General features: G+C 47.7%; 1 protein-coding gene across 2 annotated transcripts in view; it reads left to right on the forward strand.

Moving 5' to 3' along the window:
- The first annotated feature begins 2,571 nt into the window (after positions 1-2,571).
- The window catches only part of FBXW4 (F-box and WD repeat domain containing 4), a 95,073-nt gene continuing 79,668 nt past the window's right edge, over positions 2,572-17,976 (forward strand). The window contains exon 1 of one of the 2 annotated variants that reach the window (XM_075934514.1): positions 2,572-2,900. In XM_075934514.1, the coding sequence (XP_075790629.1) occupies positions 2,686-2,900 (215 nt within the window). In that variant the 5' untranslated portion in view covers positions 2,572-2,685. The remainder of the gene's footprint in view (positions 2,901-17,976) is intronic. The other variant, XM_075934513.1, reaches the window with a different exon arrangement.

Consider the following 17,976-nt stretch of genomic DNA (forward strand, 5'->3'; position numbering starts at 1 on the left):
TTCGCTCCTAGATGTATGACTTTACAGATGGCTGTATGGAACCATACATTTTATTTGCCTGTGCCCATCTTACAGAACAATCCAGATCACCTGTCCTCTTCGTTATTTAACACTTTACCATTTTTTTGTGTCATGTGAAAACTTTATCAGCGATTTTATACTTTGTTGCAGGTCATTGATAAAAATCTTTAAACACCATATGATCAAGAACCAACCCCATGGGATCCTTGTGTAGAAATACACCTGCTCAATGATGTATTGTCATTTATAGTTATGTTTTGACATGTATCAGTTAGCTTGTTTTTAATCCATTTAATATGTCATGTTGATTTTGCATCATTCTAGTTTCTTAACCAAAAATGATGTAGAGCCCTAACTCAAATCCCTTATGGAAGTCTAAGAATAATGAGTATACTGGAAGATTAAAGTGTTCGTTTTCCTCCCTTCCATTTTTTTCCCTTCCCTTATTTATTCTTGGATCTGGACTGCCAACACTCCTGTCTGCTGAAGAAATGGGCTGTGCTCATGAAAGCTCATGATACCATCTACATGTTTCTTAGTCTTTAAGGTGCTACTAAACTATTTGTTGTTATTTTAAGTCAGTTACAGACTGACTAACGGCTCCCCCTCTGAAGCTTAAGAATATTACATCAGCTGTGTTATCTTTATCAATCAAGTTAGTTTGATAAGATTATTTTCCAGAAACCCATGTTAATGGGCATTTATTATATCACCTTATTTTAATTCTTTATTAGTTGAGCCTTTTATCAGTCACTCCTTTATTTTGCCTGGGATCAAAGTTAGGCTGATGGGCCTGAATCACTGCAGATATTTTTTCAAAAAATTAGAAAAAGTAAACAGGCTGTTTCCTTTTTTCCATTTCCTCAATGTTCTAAGACATAAAAAGCAACATTAATGCTCCCGATAGCAACCCCAGCCAGCTCCTTTAAAACTCTTGTATGCAAGTTATCCTGATCAGTTAATTCAGTCAGTAAGACTGCTTGAATATTGGCCTTTATTCAACATTTGGGTCTCAATCCAGAAAAGCACTGAAATGTTGAATAAAGTGTTGAATAAAGGCCTTTACTTATAGTCACTTGTCTGTAGTCATCATATGATATTAATTAATAATTACTTGCCTACTTAACTGTGGGGTATAGCTGGACTTCAGTGATTGGTAAGCAATCCTTGTACACAGCATTCTGGGTAGACAGACCATGCTATGGGCTTTTGTATGAGGCTGTTAGATTCTTATTTATCTACCCCAGTGGGGAGAGTGGAGCTGCACATGAGTGTTAGGATCCTTCCCTCTATAAAATGCTCCAGACTCTTGTAGGGCAGAAGATGTTATGAGAACATATCATATTAGTAAACGGATACAAAATAGTAATATATTCTTGCTCCAGTGTGTTTGCACATTGGGTCAGGAGCAATCCATGTGCCCATCACGCCGGGCTCCTGCAGGATGGCGCTATGGGCTTGGTTATTAATGTTTCAGAGAGGTCACCGCTGTAACTTTAAAAAGGAGTAGTCCTGCGGCACTTTAGAGACTAACATATGGACTAGCAGGAGCTTTCATGGGCAACGCCCCCTTACGGTTGCCAGGTGTCCGATTTTGAACTGGACAGTCCAGTATTTGACCTTTCTGTTCGGGAAACAAATGGACACAAAAGAACTGCCCGGGATTTTCTAACTCAGATAGGCTGTCACGGGGGATGCCATGTCAAGTGTGCCCAGGGTTTTCTAAGTCAGATGGGATGCCGATGGGGAGGCCGTGCCAAGTGTGCCCGGGGTTTCTGCTGAACCCATGTGGCTGCGCTCCCAATCTGGATGCCCGAGTCACTAATGCTGCTGGTGACTCAGGGGTGAAGGGCGCTGGTGACCCTGGGGGGGGGTGGGGAAGGGCGCTGGTGACCCCGGGGGGGGGGGAAGGGCGCTGGTGACCCCGAGGGGGGTGGGGAAGGGCGCTGGTGACCCCGGGGGGGGGGGTGGGGAAGGGCGCTGGTGACCCGGGGGGGGTAAGGGCGCTGGTGACCCGGGGGGGGAGGGCGCTGGTGACCCCGGGGGGGGTGTTAAGGGCGCTGGTGACCCGGGGGGGGTGTTAAGGGCGCTGGTGACCCGGGGGGGGAGGGGAAGGGCGCTGGTGACCCCGGGGGGGGTGTGTTAAGGGCGCTGGTGACCCGGGGGGGGGAGGGGAAGGGCGCTGGTGACCCGGGGGGGGAGGGGAAGGGCGCTGGTGACCTGGGGGGGGGGAGGGCACTGGTGACCCCGGGGGGGGTGTTAAGGGCGCTGGTGACCCCGGGGGGGGTGTTAAGGGCGCTGGTGACCCGGGGGGGGGAGGGGAAGGGCGCTGGTGACCCCGGGGGGGGGGGTGTTAAGGGCGCTGGTGACCCCGGGGGGGCAGAAGGGCGCTGGTGACCCCGGGGGGGGTGTTAAGGGCGCTGGTGACCCGGGGGGGGGAAGGGCGCTGGCCCCGGCGGGCGGTGCCCGAGGGCCCTTCGTGGCCTGGCTGTTCGAGGGTCCCGGGCGGGCGCCGCGCTGGGGACGCGGGGCGGCGCGGGGGCGGCGGCCGGGCCTGGCGCGGGGAGGGGCGGCGGCGGCCCCATGTGACCGCGAGCGGCGGCCCCGGCCTCCCCGGCAGCAGCAGCTCCGGCTCCGCGGAGGAGGGGCAGGGGCTGCTGCTCCATGGGGAGGGGGGGCAGCCCCCGGGGCCCCGCCCTGCTGTGGGCCCTGCCCGAGGAGCTGCTGCTGCTCATCTGCTCCTACCTGGACGCGCGGGCGCTGGGCCGCCTGGGCCAGGCCTGCCGCCGGCTGCGGGCCTTCACCGCGCGGGACCCGCTGTGGCGCCGCATCGCCCGCGGCTGCCTCAACTCCGGCTTCACGCAGCTCGGCGCCGACCTGTAAGCGCGGCCCGGGCCGCCGGCCGGGGGGAACCGGGGCGCCGCGGCCTAGCTGGTCGCTAGGGGCCTGGCGCGTTGCTAGGGCCTAGCTGGTTGCTAGGGGCCTGGCGCGGTTGCTATGGCGCCGCCCTAACGGGGGGGGGTCGCTCCCGCCGCGCGCCCCCCTCAGCCCAGGGGCCCCAGGCCACAGCGGGGGGAGGGGGACTCCACCCCCCCCCCGTAGCGAGCCTGAGCGTGGCCCTGTGGGTGACTGGCCCCCTGGCCAAGCTGCCCCCCCATGGCTAAGGGGGGGCTGAGCGCTATGGGGGGAGGGTGCATGCGGCCCCGCCCCGTGCTCGGCGCTGTACAGCCCAGCATAACGCCCCTCCCTGCCCTGACCCGCCTCAGGGTCCGGTGCGCGTCCTGCCCCCCGCACAGTGCACCGCACACGGTCCCCCCCCCCCCGCCCAGGTAAGTTGGTGACCGCACGGCCGACCCAGTCGTGGGCAGGACCCGCGCCGGCATGCGCCATAGTCCCGCCGTGACGGGCCACACGCGCTCCCCGCCTGGCGACGGCCCACGCCGCCGGCGTTTTACAGTCCCGCTTACCTCCAAACAAAACACAACCCGCGCTCCTTTCCTTGGTGCTTGGGGAAAGGGTAATTCAGCCATGAAATTGACCGCACAGAAGGCTGTCAAGGCAAACTTGCTCCAAAGGGGTGTGAAAACTAGCTGTGTCCACACCCAAGATACGCGGGAAAACTAGAATGCAGGTAGCCCTTCTAGAGAGTCGGTGGTAAGGTCTTTTAGGTACGGCCTTTGCATTGTGGGGTTCGTGTCTTGGTTGGGGCCTATATTGCGCTACTGTAATACAAATAGATAACAATAAAAACAAATATTCCAGAGAAGTATTTGAAACTCCAACATTGTAGCACTAAAAACTACATGTGAGCAAAAATTAATCTGACTGCATACAAAGCCGACACTAATTTTTGTCCAAACTGAAAGAAAAGCAAAAAGAAACCAAAGTGCAGTAATAGGAAACGGGTCTTTTTTGACTTCTCTTGCTTTTAGTAACCCGAGTGTAATTTTGATCAGTAAAGGCACTTGTTTGTTTACATACAAATCTTCAGGTCTCACATGCTGCTCATTTCATTTCCTTGCCTATCTTCTGCCTGCAAATTGTCCTTAAGGGCTTACTCTGTGTAACCTTTTACTTGTGCAAATATTCCTTTGTCGAAAATGGGATTACTTGTGCGCATGAAATTACTCACATGTAGTTTTGCTGGATCAGGCCCATAAGGACAGGGAAGACGGTATCTACTGAGAAACCCAGGGCTGACCTTACCATGAGGTGAACTGAGGCCATCGCCTCAGGTGCCAGACTGTAGGGAGGCCCCACTAGGACCCAGAGTGTAGAAAATTGTGTCTGCTGCTGGTGCATATGTATTCTCTCTGCTCTAGATGCACAGAGGTGGTGGAGTGCTGTGCTGGAGGAAGGAGGGCACAAGAGGCAGGGAGGAGAAAAGGGGGCATGGGATTGTCATTTGAGCTCCCTGCCTCAGGTGCCAAAATGTTGTGGGCCAGCCCTGGAGAAACCCACAAGAGAGATCTGAGTTTTTATTTTATTATTACCTTGCCATTTGTGGCCATCACAGAAGAAGTGACTCTTCAGGACTTTTACACTGGGATCCATTGGGTTTTATGAGTTATAAACTTTTCAGGGCAGGAACTTTATTTTCTTTCTTGTTTGTAGCACATTTTAGGATTTGTCAAACTTTTTTGTGCAGAGCCCTCTTTAGTATCATTTTGCATGGGTGCAGGTGTCTGTTTACATGAAACAGCCTGCCGGATCCAGGCTTAGGTTGCTGAGGGCCCAAACAGTGTTTACTGCTTCTCTTTAAAATCTATCAAGCTCCTTATACAATGTGTGGAACACTGTCTTAAGCATGTGACATTTACTTGTCTTGTATGCATTGTTGCTGTAGCCATGTTGGTCCTAGGATATTAGAGAAACAAGGTGGATAGGGCAGTATTTTTTATTGGACCAACTTCTTTTGTGGGAAGGGGGAGAGAGAGAGAGAGAGAAGCTTTTGTGCTCATACAGTCCTCTTCTTCAGATCTGTGTCCACTTGAAAGCTTGTGTCTCTCTTACCAGCACTAGTTGATCCTATAGAAGTTATTACTTCACCCATCTTGCCCCTCTAATTTACTTCCCTCATTACTTTTTGGACTCCCACAGATATATAATACACTTCTTTAAAAATTAGCATACTTCTTTACAAAACGTTTCCTACTGATCTATATAAAAACCTTCCTGAACGAAAATACATCCAAGCACTAGTGGCTCAAACGAGCTTAGACTCTGGGCGGGACTCATTGGAAATGTGGGACGTTCCCACATATAGATTTTAAGATCAGAAGGTACTGTTAGGTCATCTAGTCCGACCTCTTGTATAACGCATGCCATAGAATTAAAGTCTCCGCCATTGTGAGCGGGTTACAAACCTGTGTGGGAAACCCAGTTGGTTTTCATGTTTAACACCTTAACCACTCAGCCATCACAGGCCAGGACCGCGCTCTTTGCTTAGGCAATGTTCCCTTTGAAGTCTGCAGGAGTAAGGGCCGTGGGGCAGCTGTGTGTCTGCTCTGATATATTATTTTATCTTCTGAGGAAATGAAGTTCTGTATTTTTTCATTAAGAATAAGGTGGTGCAGTGCTGCTTCGGCTGCAGGAGGGATCAGGTATACAGCAGAGCAGGTGCAACACAGTGGAATGCAGGCCAATAAACAGCTACAAAAAGCTTCAGTAAGTTTGGGGACTGGGGAGGATATGAGTGAAGGATGTTTGCAAGTGAGGGCAAGGGCGCTTGAACCTTTATAAACTTCCAGGGCTTTTGGTGATCTCTTAGATGGAGGTTGGACAATTTCTTTGATAATTCTGGGACATCCTTTTCAAACCTCTCTTTAAATACCTCTGCATTATAAGTACAGTTTGGATGCTGACAGTGTGATCAGTGCTGTACAAATGGAGTCACAGGGCGTCCTTGGGAACTTACAATGAGTCACGAACAATACACCAGATCACTGGTTTTCAATTTATGGAAGCCATTGGGGAGCCACAGACTGTCTAAGATTTCCAAAGGTAGCTGCCCCTCCATTTGAATTTTTTTAGGGCTCACAAATGAAAAAAGATTAAAACCACTGCACCAGATGACGTTACAAGCTGCTTATACAGCACCTTCAAGAAATATCAGGTAGACTAAACAGCAGGCTTGAAAAACCTGGAAGGGCAGGTTCACACTTTTACTCTATTTTCAGGTAGATAAACTGAGTGTTCTGGCTTCTGGTATGTGCAGATCTCCTGGATGGGAGCTAAAAGCCAGGATCCTGCTGGCTCTGTGTGGAGATTAAAGACCTCCTAGCACTGCTTGGGTGAGAATGAATCAGCATTCTTTGCCAGAATCGCCACGCTAGGGATGTAAAATCCCATTTAATTAGGTAACTGGTTAAACATTGTTTAACCGGTTAACCAATTAAATGGGGTGGTGGTGGCCAGGGTGGTGGTGGCTGGGCTGGAGTGGCCCGCTCCTGCTACATGTAGGAGCTGCTCCAGCCCGGGCAGAGTAGCCCTTGTGTTCGGTGGGCTTGGCTGTGCCATGGATGGTGTCGGGCTGTGCCCAGCCTGGATCTGTTGCGGACTGGGGCTGCTCTGGCCAGGCCGGAGGGTTCCCCCGCATGTGGTAGCAAGCAGGCTGCTCCAGCCCCTGCTGGCTAACTGTAACCAGAAAGCATCATCTGTTGCTTTTGTCACCCCTTTTGCTCCACACCTCAGTACACCAGCCAGTTGCCTCCCTTCACCTCAGTGGTGGTGTGTCTGTGTAGAGCGATCCTGTAAAGAACTGTGGAGCAAAAGGGTGACATAAATGTTCCACATAGCAGGGCTACACAGTTGTCAAACTTGTACTCTGTCTGTCCCCTGGTCTTTTTGTGTGTGGTTTGAAGCCTGAGACTTGGGATATAGGAACAAGTGAGTATAAATAAGGATTGATGGCAGTTCGGTAGTTCTAGCAAGAAACCTGGTAAGTGGTTCGCTGGTCGTGATTTTAACTATTAGAGTAGGCGTTTAAACTAAACCATTATTTATGAGTTGAATGGAGCAGTGACAAAGACCAAAGACACTATACATGTATTTTTGTCAGTCTATAAGGTGCCGAAGACTATGCCATTGTGTTTAAAGTTATCCCGCTGAGACTTTTAAAGATAGCTGAGCTGTCTTGTCTACCCATCCCACTCCGGTTAATGTAAGATTGTTCTCTGGAGATCTGCCAGTTCATTTTTAAATTACATAAGTAACGGAGCTTCCATCACTTTCTTTAGAGAAGCAATGGAAACGTTGCCTAAAAGTAAGGATTCTGTTCTGAGGGAGTTTGCACAACTATGTCTTGTAGGGAAAGAAGGCTGTGACTGCTGGTGCACTTCCCAGTAAATATGAGAGATCTCCAATGGTTGGTCCCTGAAAGATTAGCACAAGAAAAATACTAGTGTGGGGACGTGTACAATTCTGTGCTATTTTTTCTTTTCATGGTATAGAAGTCCCATTTGCTTTAGCTTTATGATTTATTATTTCTGCTGTTAAATAACTTGTTATAAAAGAGCTCTGTTAACTATATGTGGGATAGAAATAAATTTGGGTCTGAAATATGAGATGCTCCCCTTGGGAATTTATTTTTCTCTTCATTTTCTTAAGGAAGACCAACTTGAAAATGATACGTCTCAAAATTTTGTACCTTTATATATAACTGAAGATTGCTATAAAAATGACGAGCAGTCCTGTGGCACTTTACAGACTAACACATACTTTATATCGTGAGCTTTTAAGGATAAAACCCATACTGAAATATCTGAAAAACAAAGCTTAGTTTTCTTTTAGTGTGACTATGCTGTCAGTTTCAGTGTGGTATGAATCTTTCTCAGAGCAAGGGGAAAGACACCCCCAGCTCTTTTTAAAGTGTTTGTAAAACCATAACTATTGGCAGCGGGGTGATGCAGCAACTGAAATGGACATAAATGCATTCTTTGAAAGCTAGATTTCAAGGTGACTGTGCCCATGATATTTGTGTTCATGCACATATTCAGACAAAAACCTTGCTAAAGTGGTTCAGTCACAGATTGAGTCCATATCTTTTAATCTAAGCTTTTAACTGTTTCACACAATCTGTTGTTGATACTCATTGGTGATTGTTAAAATGTAAAGTGACATTAACAATCCCTCACCTACCCCATCTCAGGTAAACACAGCTAATGAAGAGATGTGTGTTTAACTGATGTTTCATATTCAGTGTGTTGATTCAATCACACAAGTGAGGAAAAATAAATTAATTTCTCTTGAAGAATGTTCCTAATAAAATTATCCCAGAAAAAATTCACACCCATTGTGTATTAAGAACTCTCGGGCCTGATTCAGGAAAATACTTAAGAATGTGCATAACATTTATTTAAAAGCAACAAAAGGAAGTATTCACACATTGCACAGTCAACCCCTGGTACTCTTTGCTAGGGGATGTTTAGAAGCCAAGAATAACAAGTTTCAAAAAAGAACTAGATAAATTCATAGAGGTTAGGTCCATTAATAGCTATTAGCCAGGCTGGGCAGGAATGGTGTCTCTAGCCTCTATTTGTCAGACCCTGGGAATGGGCGACAGGGGAGGGATCACTTGATGACTCCATGGTCTGTTCCTTCCCACTGGGGCACCTGGTGTTGGCCACTGTGGGCAGACAGGACATTGGGCTAGGTGGACCATTGGTCTAACTCAGTCTGGCTGTTCTTATGAGTGCTTTGTTGAATCAGGCCCTTGGTGAATCAGCAGGCAAACAAACATTTTAAAAATGTTGCATCTTAATTTTCTGACCTGCAAGCATGGTTCTGGAATGTGACCCTTCAGACTCTGTAGGGCAACTCCCATTGACCCACCTTCTTTGTGCAGTGGCTGCAGGATGAGACCTGAAATTTAGGATTGTATTTATATTGATATCACAGATTCATAGATTCATAGACTTTAAGGTCAGAAGGGACCATTATGATCATCTAGTCTGACCCCCTGCACAGTGCAGGCCACAGAATCTCAACCACCCCTCTTAGAATAATCCTCTCACCTATATCAAAGATATTGAAGCATTCAAATACAGGCAGTCCCCGGGTTACATGGATCCGACTTACATCAGATCCCTACTTACAAACGGGGTGAGGCAACCCCGCACTAGTTGCTTCCCCCCAGCAGACCAGGGAGACGGGAAGCTAGCGCCCCCCCTCCAGCAGACCAGGGAGACAAGGAGCGGCTTTTCTCAGCAGACACCTCAGCTTGAGAATAAAGGACTGAGGGAAGTGAGGTGTGGGAGAATAAAACTGAGCTCTGGAGAAATGTTTGGCTAGAGTTTCCCCTATAATATGTACCAGTTCCGACTTACATACAAATTCAACTTAAGAACAAACCTACAGTCCCTATCTTGTACGTAACCCGGGGATTGCCTGTACTTTGAAGGACCCAACATGCAGAGAGTCCTTCAGCTGTAATCTGTGCCCAATGCTACAGAGGAAGGCGAAAAACCTCCAGGGTCTCTGCCAATCTACCCTGGAGGAAAATTCCTTCCCGACCCCAAATATGGCGATCAGCTAAACCCTGAGCATGTGGGCGAGACTCACCAGCCAGACACCCAGAAAGTTCCCTATAGCAACTCCTATCATCCCTCCATTGACCTATTTCCAACTGATAATGAATGGTCAATTACTTACCAAGATCATGTTATTTCATCCTACCATCCCCTTATAGAATCATAGAACTGGAAGAGACCCCAGAAGGTCGTCAAGTCCAGCCCCCCGCTCTAGGCAGGACCAATCCCATCTAAATCAACCCGGCCAGGGCTTTGTCAAGCCAAGACTTAAATACCTCTAGGGATGGAGACTCCACTATTTCCCTAGGTAACCCATTCCAATGCTTCACTACCCTTCTAGTAAAATAGTTTTTCCTAATATCCAATCTGGACCTCTCCCACCACAACTTGAGCCCATTGCTCCTTGTTCTGCCATCTGTCACCACTGAGAACAGCCTCTCTCCATCCTCTTTGGAACCTCCCTTCAGGAAGTTGAAGGCTGCTATCAAATCCCCCCTCACTCTTCGCTTCTGCAGACTAAACAGACCCAAGTCCCTCAGCCTCTCCTCGTAGGTCATATGCTCCAGCCCCCTAATCATTTTGGTTGCTCTCCGCTGGACCCTCTCCAATGCTTCCGCATCCTTTTTGTAGTGGGGGGCCCAGAACTGGACACAATACTCCAGATGTGGCCTCACCAAAGCCGAATAAAGGGGAATAATGACATCTCTGGATCTGCTGGCAATGCTCCTCTTAATGCATCCTAATATGCCATTAGCCTTCTTGGCTTCAAGGGCACACTGTTGACTCATATCTAGCTTCTCATCCACTGTAACCCCCAGGTCCTTTTCTGCAGAACTACAACTTAACTGGTTGGTCTACAGGAGCGTGTAGAGGCCTGAAGTGGAATAGTGGTCCCATTGTGTTGGCTCCTGTACAAACACAGTAAAAATACAATCCTAAGAGCTTACTGCCCAAGGATTCAGGGTCCGCCTCCATGCACATAACCACCGTCTGCCCAGGCGCAATACATTGCAGGGTCAGGGCCTACGTTAACAACCAGAAGTTAAAAGTGGTTAAAAGTGTCCGCTAGTGTATCCTGTAAAAGTCTCTCTTAGTAACTGTCTGTAGAGAACCTTAGCTGAGAAATAGAATCGTAGAATCCTAGGTCTGGAAGAGACCTCAGGAGTCATCGAGTCCAGCCCACTGCCCAAAGCAGGACCAACCCAACTCAATCATCCCAGCCAGAGCTTTGTCAAGCAGAGACTTAAAAATCTCTTGGGATGGAGATCCCACCCCCTCCCTAGGGAACCCATCCCAGCGCTTCCCCACCCTCCTAGGGAAATAGTTTTTCCTAATAGCCAACCTACACCTCCCCCACTGGTACCCATTAGGAGACTTCACTTGTTTTCCAGTTTAGCATAATAAGATTTTTTTCATGAACATATTTATTGTCTTCAGCCATTTGCAAAGATCTTATTTAATAGCTTCTGTGAGTTAATAAAAGTAGAGTTAACTTTACTTTTTTTTTGTTTGCTTGCAAACACCTGCAAGAGCAGGAAATGGCTGATCAGCGACAGTATCCATCCGTAGAAATGCAAACTGCATTCGTGGCAGGAGGCATCTTCCTGAGGCATTGGGGATGGGGGTGGAGTTGCAAAGCTTCTTTATCTGCCTTCCGACTGGTAAAGCAGAGTTTTTCTGGCTTTTATATCCAGAAGTGAAGGGAGACAAAAGCTACAGCAAGGAGAGTATAGCAGAGCCCAGAAGCATGTGTGCTTGAAACTCACAGTGGGCAGAAAATGCTACTTGTTGTCTTCTCCCTCCTCTCTTGAAACCTAGTAATGAACAATTCACAAATCTGTTGGGATAGCTTCCCAGTCAGTAAACTGCTTCCACTGGTGTGGGGCATGTTCTGAGACTGTTTTCCATAAGATCTTCAGGCTGACGTGGAAGAGGAACTTTTTTGTAGATCAGGGCTTAAAAAAATGTACCCAGAACTTATTAGCCAGGACTAAGCCCACTGTTCAGAGGGAAAACTACCTGTGTCACACTATTGCCCCAAGTTAAAGGCTCTGTTCCCACCATCTCATAGAACATATAGCAACTCAGATTTTTTTTAAAATACCCTTTAAAAAGAATTTCCTTTACTAGTTGGGCTGGTTGACTTGCAGAAAATACCTTCACACGTTCACAGTACTTCTCAGGTATTTGTCTAAGGCATTTGTCTAAGGCAGCCTCTAAAGAGGGTTTAAGCTCCTGTCAAAGGAAAAATCTTGCTACAGCTTTAACTCTGCAGCCATACTTTATGCTGGTGTAATAGGGACCAGTCTGCACATGAAGGGAGATGGACTGGACATGTCTCTCCAGATCCAGATTCAGTGATGCTTATTAAATAGCTGGCAGCTCTGAGTGCAGGTCTATGTCTACCTTTACTTAGGTACAGAACCAAGCCCGCAGCCCTGATCCGGACCAAGGCCTCTGGACGCTACGCTAATATAGATTTAATAATAATAGTGATAAATGATGGACATAGAGTGGAGAGATGATCATATCTAGTGGCATCTGTCAGCAAACGCCCTCTGGCCTGTTGCTGCTTGCTTGCCTTTTCGAACGTGTTGTCTCTAGGGCTGCTCTCTTCCATTACAGAATTGTCACCTGTCTTAGTTATTTGAATCCATGTCAAATAGAAAAAAAGAAAACATTGCCCCCACCAGAAATTAAAGCTGGGTCATGCACTACAGGGATTTCGGTGGAATTCCTCTATTGGAAGAGCTGATTTCTTGAGGATATCAACAAGGGCATCTAGTATAAACGGTTCTTCTCTCTTGCTTGGTTGTTAGTGGCCTATGGCTTGGTTGGTCTCAGTCTAGTTCCTAGTGGACAGGTGTCCAGATCTCACAAATACAATTGGTCTCCTTGTTAGCAGTCTCAGCTGGAGGGCCAAGGACTGAATGGGTTGTAAAGAGTGAACCTCCCACTCCTGCCTACATATGGTGCCTCCAAGTTAGGTTTGCGGCTGATAGGTGATGGCCCGTGTAGGGAAGCTTTCTGCTTATGCTCAGAATAGAAACAGCAAAGGCAGGATTTCCTTTAACACTAGAAGAGGAATGTCGCCAACCTACTGCTGCATCTTTGCATACTGCACACATGCAGGTTGAAGTTGGTGACCAAAAATGGCCAGCACGTTGGAGAGTTATTGGAAGGCCAGTCCATGCTATGGGGAAAAAAAGCTAGAGGCCATCACACCTTCTGTAAGGAGGTATCTTTTCTTACAGGTACTGTTATTTCAGATCATGCTGAAATGACACAAAACTGGGAGGACTCTCCCAGTAAAAGCCTGGAAGACCTTTTTGTTGCATAAGTACCTTTCATGACGGCAGAAGTGTGGTAACCTGGGCATACCAAACACTGCTAGAAGGGAAGCCTTCGGAGGAAACTTATTCCCTCTTGGCTGAGTGATATTTTTTTGAGGGGGCCCAGAGCAGGGGTGGCCTGGGATCACCTGGGGCTGTGGTACTGAAAGGACTGACCCATTTCCTCATTTCAGCAGCTGGGAAGCATGGCCCATAAGGAATATTGTATTTCTTCTGGTAACTCTGCCAAGAACGAGAGGAAATCCATAACTTGTGCAGAATATTTAACCTTTTGGTAGGGTGGGAAGTGAGGTCAGAAGGGGGAAATGAAAATCTTTTATAGTGGGTTTGTCAAGATTGTATTATCCTGGAAATCTAGTGGGCGACAAGAAATGTTCATTTTCTTTTTCTTGTAACCCAGCAACAAGCTTTTCTCTTTACGTGGGGCTTTTAGTTATCCACACACCCGATGAAGGAAAGATGCTGCTGTGGTCAAATACTAAAAAGGAAGCTTCAGAGTTTGAGGAGTGGGTTCATTATTCTAGTTGGCTGCTCATAAAGACACCCGGGGATCTTTTGATGGGTTGTGTTTTATAAGTTGTAGTCAGTTCCCCTGGTTCTAAGGCCATGTACCCTTTGCACCTGGGGCTGTGATCTCTTTATAATTAGCAAACTAAAGACCTCATTCTCCTTGTCTTACAGCACTGGCCCAGTGGTGTGTACGTTTTTTATGTGTGTCATCCCATTGTTGCAGCTAGAAGTACTAGTGCATTCAAATGCCATGGGATTAGGCATGTAATTAATCTGATAATACAGTGACACTGATGAAGGTCCAAAGTCGTTATTGATCAATGTTTTCTGAAACCGTTGTCCCTAGGGAAGGTCAGTTGATTATTGTTGAAGGGGTTCACAGCAGAAGGATGCTCTTAGCATGCTACATGAGGCATCTTCATTTTTTTGAATTATGAGGAAATACTGTCCTTCAAACTTGTGTGTTCTTGAAAAGAATTGAGAGCTGCTTTTAGTGAGTTGTCCGGGTGCTCACAACTGTGTTGGCTTCATTGAAATGTGTTGGGGGTAACTCTTAACACCGAGGGTTGCTGGCAGGGAGAAAGAGGACATTATTTCAGTGGAGAATGCAAGAGAGTGATGGGGTTTAAACTACTCTTTGTTTTATATAGACTTGTACCTGCCAGCGTTTGAAAGCTAATGCTGTCTAGTCTTTGTTATATTGTACAGGTGTTTACAAAGATGATAGGGAGGGATTGCTCAGTGGTTTGAGCTTTGGCCTGCTAAACCCAGGCTTGTGAGTTCAATCCTTGAGGAGGCTCTTTAGGGATCTGGGGCAAATCTGTCAGCGATGGTACTTGGTCCTGCTGTGAGGGCAGGGGACTGGACTTGATGACCTTTTAAGGTCCCTTCCAGTTCTAGGAGATAGGTATATCTCCATTATATATATTAAAAAAAAGGGTACATAAGAACAGTCATGCTGCATCAGACCAGTGGTCTATAAGAACAGCCAGACTGAATCAGACCAAAAGTCTGTCTAGTCCAGTGTCCTGTCTTCCAACAATGCCAAGGCCAGGTGTCCCAGAGAGAGTGAACAGAACAGGGAATCATCATGTGATCCCTCTCCTGTTATCCATTTCCATTTCCAGCCTCTGACAAACAGAGGCTAGGGACATCATCCCTGCCCATCCTGGCTAATAAGCACTGACCCCCCTGAAGTTATCTAGCTTCTTTCTGAACCCTGTTAAAGTCCTGGCCTTCACAACATCTTCTTGCAAGGAGTTCCACAGGTTGACTGTGGGCTGTGTGAAGAAAATCTTCCTTTTGTTTGTTTTAAACCTCCTCCCTATGAATTTTGTTGGGTGACCCCTGGTTCTTGTGTTAGCTGTAGGAGTAAATTACACTTCTTTATTTACTTTCTCCTCACCAGCCATTGTATAGCCCTCTATCTTATCCTTTCTTAATCATCTCTTTTCCAAGCTCTAAAGTTCCAGCCTTACTAATCTCTCCTCATGTGACAACCGTTCCATCCCCCTAATACATTTTGTTGCCCTTCTCTGAATCTTTTCCAATTCCAGTATCTCTTTTTTGAGATGAGAGGACTGGGTCTGCACACAGTGTTCAGAATGTGGGTGTACCATGGATTTAGATAGAGGCAGTATGGTATTCATCTAGCCCAGTATCCTGTCTTCCAACTTCAGCCAGTGCCAGGTGCTTCAGAAGGAACGGACTGAACAGGAAACCGTGGAGTGATTCATTCCCTGATGTCCAGTTCAGCTTGTGGCAGTCAGAGGTCAGGGACACCCAGAGTATGGGATTGCATCGCTGACCACCGTGGCCAATAACCATTGATTGTCCTATCCTCCAGGAACTTACCCAATTCTGTTTTGAACCTGTGACGGGGCGCTCCATATGCTTTATGAAAATATGCATATGAATATGACACAACTGGTATATGCTTTAGGCAAAATACCTCATGAGAGACATCACTTGGAAAGTTATAATCTATTGAATATGATTTCCTCATTGGTATGCATGCATCCGCTTGGTGGATCCAGTTAGGAATGTGGAGTATAAACCTGTGTTACTGATGTAGTCATGCTTAGCACAGAGACAATGAAGTTTAGCTTTCCTGTGAAGAATGGAGACGGGGCTCTTGCAGAGACAAGAATATGGTTGAACGGGAGCTTAGGAGGAGGCCATCTAGTTCAAACCCCTGCCCAAAGCAGGCCAACCCCAACTAAACAATCCAAGCCAGGGCTCTGTCAAGCCTCCCTTAAAAACCTCTAAGGTTGGAGATTTCACCACCTCCCTAGGGAACCCATTCCAGTGCTCCCCTACCCTCCTAGGGAAATTGCTTTTCCTTATATCAAATCTAGACCTCCCCCACTGCAACTTGAGACCATTGCTTCTTGTTCTGTCATCTGCTGCCCCTGCGAACAGCCGCTCTCCATCCTTTTTGGAACCCCTCTTCCTTGTGCAAATCCTATTTAAGGGTGAGGAATGTGGTAATTTAAGTTGTCAGTTCTCCCTGGCTACTCTACCCACGATGACTCCTGGAAACTTCAGAAACTGAATCGGAGGAGAGGGGATTGGGCCCAGACTGGAAGGCTTTCTAGTCTATGAAAGAAGCTTATTAGACCAACGCTTAGGACGAGCTATTACATGTAACTAGTATCTTTAGTGCATTAAGCTTGGCTCCCGTGGTCTGTTTTTATTTTGTTTAGTAGCCTACTTTGTTCTGTCTGCTAACTCTTATGATCGATAACCCCCCCTTTTATACTTAATAGAATCGCTTTTGTTTATTAATAAACCAGACATAAATCATTGTTACCTGAGGAGTGGGGGGGGGGGGGGGGAAGCAGCCATGCATGTCTCTCTTTATCCTTATGAACTTACCTTGCATAAGGCTTTAAACAGAGGAAGGCAGATATCTCTGGGGTATGGATGTAAAAGTGTAGTTGATTAACCGATAAGCAAAAGCTTATTGGCTAATGTTATAGACTACACACAGTTCTCCCCCCTGCCTTCCTGCTTGCCAGTACATTTTTTAGCAGGCTGGCCAGCAGCCCAGCTCAGTCCTGGCTTGCAACAGGTCCAGGACCTACCCCTGCTGCAGCTATGCATTTAAAGTGTATTAGGAGCCGGGCGGGCAGGCAGCCTAGCTTAGTTCTGGCTCACATCGGGTCCAGGAGCTTAGACGTCTCCTGGACAGGGGCCATTGCAATCCTGTGCTGCTGCCTCTTTATCAGAGGCAGCAGCATAGGCTGGCAGGTAGAGCCAGTCCAAAAGGGGAGCTGGTTTTTAAACTGGCTCCCCTCGTGGACCAGCACCCGCCTGGTACCCCATGCTGCTGTGTCTGATACAGATGCAGCAGCATGGAGTGGCAAGGGTTTTCTCAGGAGTGATGCTGGAGTGCACTGGCTGCCAGCCCCACCCCGGGGGACTATAGAATAGTCAACTATTCAAATATTCAACTATTCAATTAACCGATATTTAACATCCCTACTCTGGGGTTCAGGTCCCATTGGGACTGTGCATTTGAGTGCTAAGGCAAGTCCCTTTAGCTGAGCCAGTCTCTGTATTACACTGCAGGGGGCTGTCTCTGCGTCACTGTTGGAAGAGGCCTGAGGGCCTGGTTAAGCAGCATAGAGTTGGGGGAGTGTCCATGAGGGCAGGAGGATGGGCTCAATAGTATTTCAGCACACTAAGTGACAGTCCTAAGCGGGTCCCAGCGTCCGAACCGGTCACAGAACCCCATTACAGTCTTGGCCTTTATAGCATCCCCAGGCAATGAGTACCACAGGTGCTGTGGGAAGAAATGCTTCTTTTTGTTTTGTTTTCTGCCTGCTGCCTGTGAATTTCATGGGCTGACTCCTGGATCTGGTGTTAAGCGGGGTACTTTTGTACCTAAGCAGTAGGCTCCAGTTCTGCCTCCCTCTTCTAATTCTACTCCTGTCTCCAGTGTCCTGTGTTGCCTCTGTGCTCTGGGTAAATATAAATGCTTGAAACGTAAAACAGAGTCACTTGTCAGCTCCATCTGGATCCAGGAGAGGGGCAGCGGGACTAAATGGCAGATATCATAGTATTTAAAAAGCAAAGCAGATTGTCTCTGACACAGGAAATGTTGGCAAGCGTGAGAGGATGACTGCTTGCTACCAAGAGCCACTCGCTGAAGCAGCTCGCAAGTAGCATGGGCTAAGTAAAGGCCAGATATGGCAGGCACTAATTGCACGTGACCCTTTCTTGCACCTCCCCCTTCCCAGCTCACTTTGGTCTGGGCTATGGTGGGTGTCCAGCCCCATAGCATAGAGAATCCTTCTGAGCTGTAATTGACCTGCTAGGAACCTAGCAAGCTCTGTTTCTCCTCGCTGCAGGCCTGTGTGTTGGACGAGGGCACTCTGCATGCACGCTGTGTGGGAGGTGTCTGCATGTGGGGGCAGTGTGGGTGCGAGATCTTGCATGGGCTGAACTAGTGACACAGAATCAGTCCCCGGGGGCGATGCTACCTGTGGGGGGGGGGGGAGGTGTTTCGGAATTGAATGTGGGCACAGAGCCCAAACTCTGTCTGGGAGAGTCCTAAG

The sequence above is a fragment of the Pelodiscus sinensis genome, chromosome 8 (assembly GCF_049634645.1).
Source record: "Pelodiscus sinensis isolate JC-2024 chromosome 8, ASM4963464v1, whole genome shotgun sequence".
NCBI lineage: Eukaryota > Metazoa > Chordata > Testudines > Trionychidae > Pelodiscus > Pelodiscus sinensis.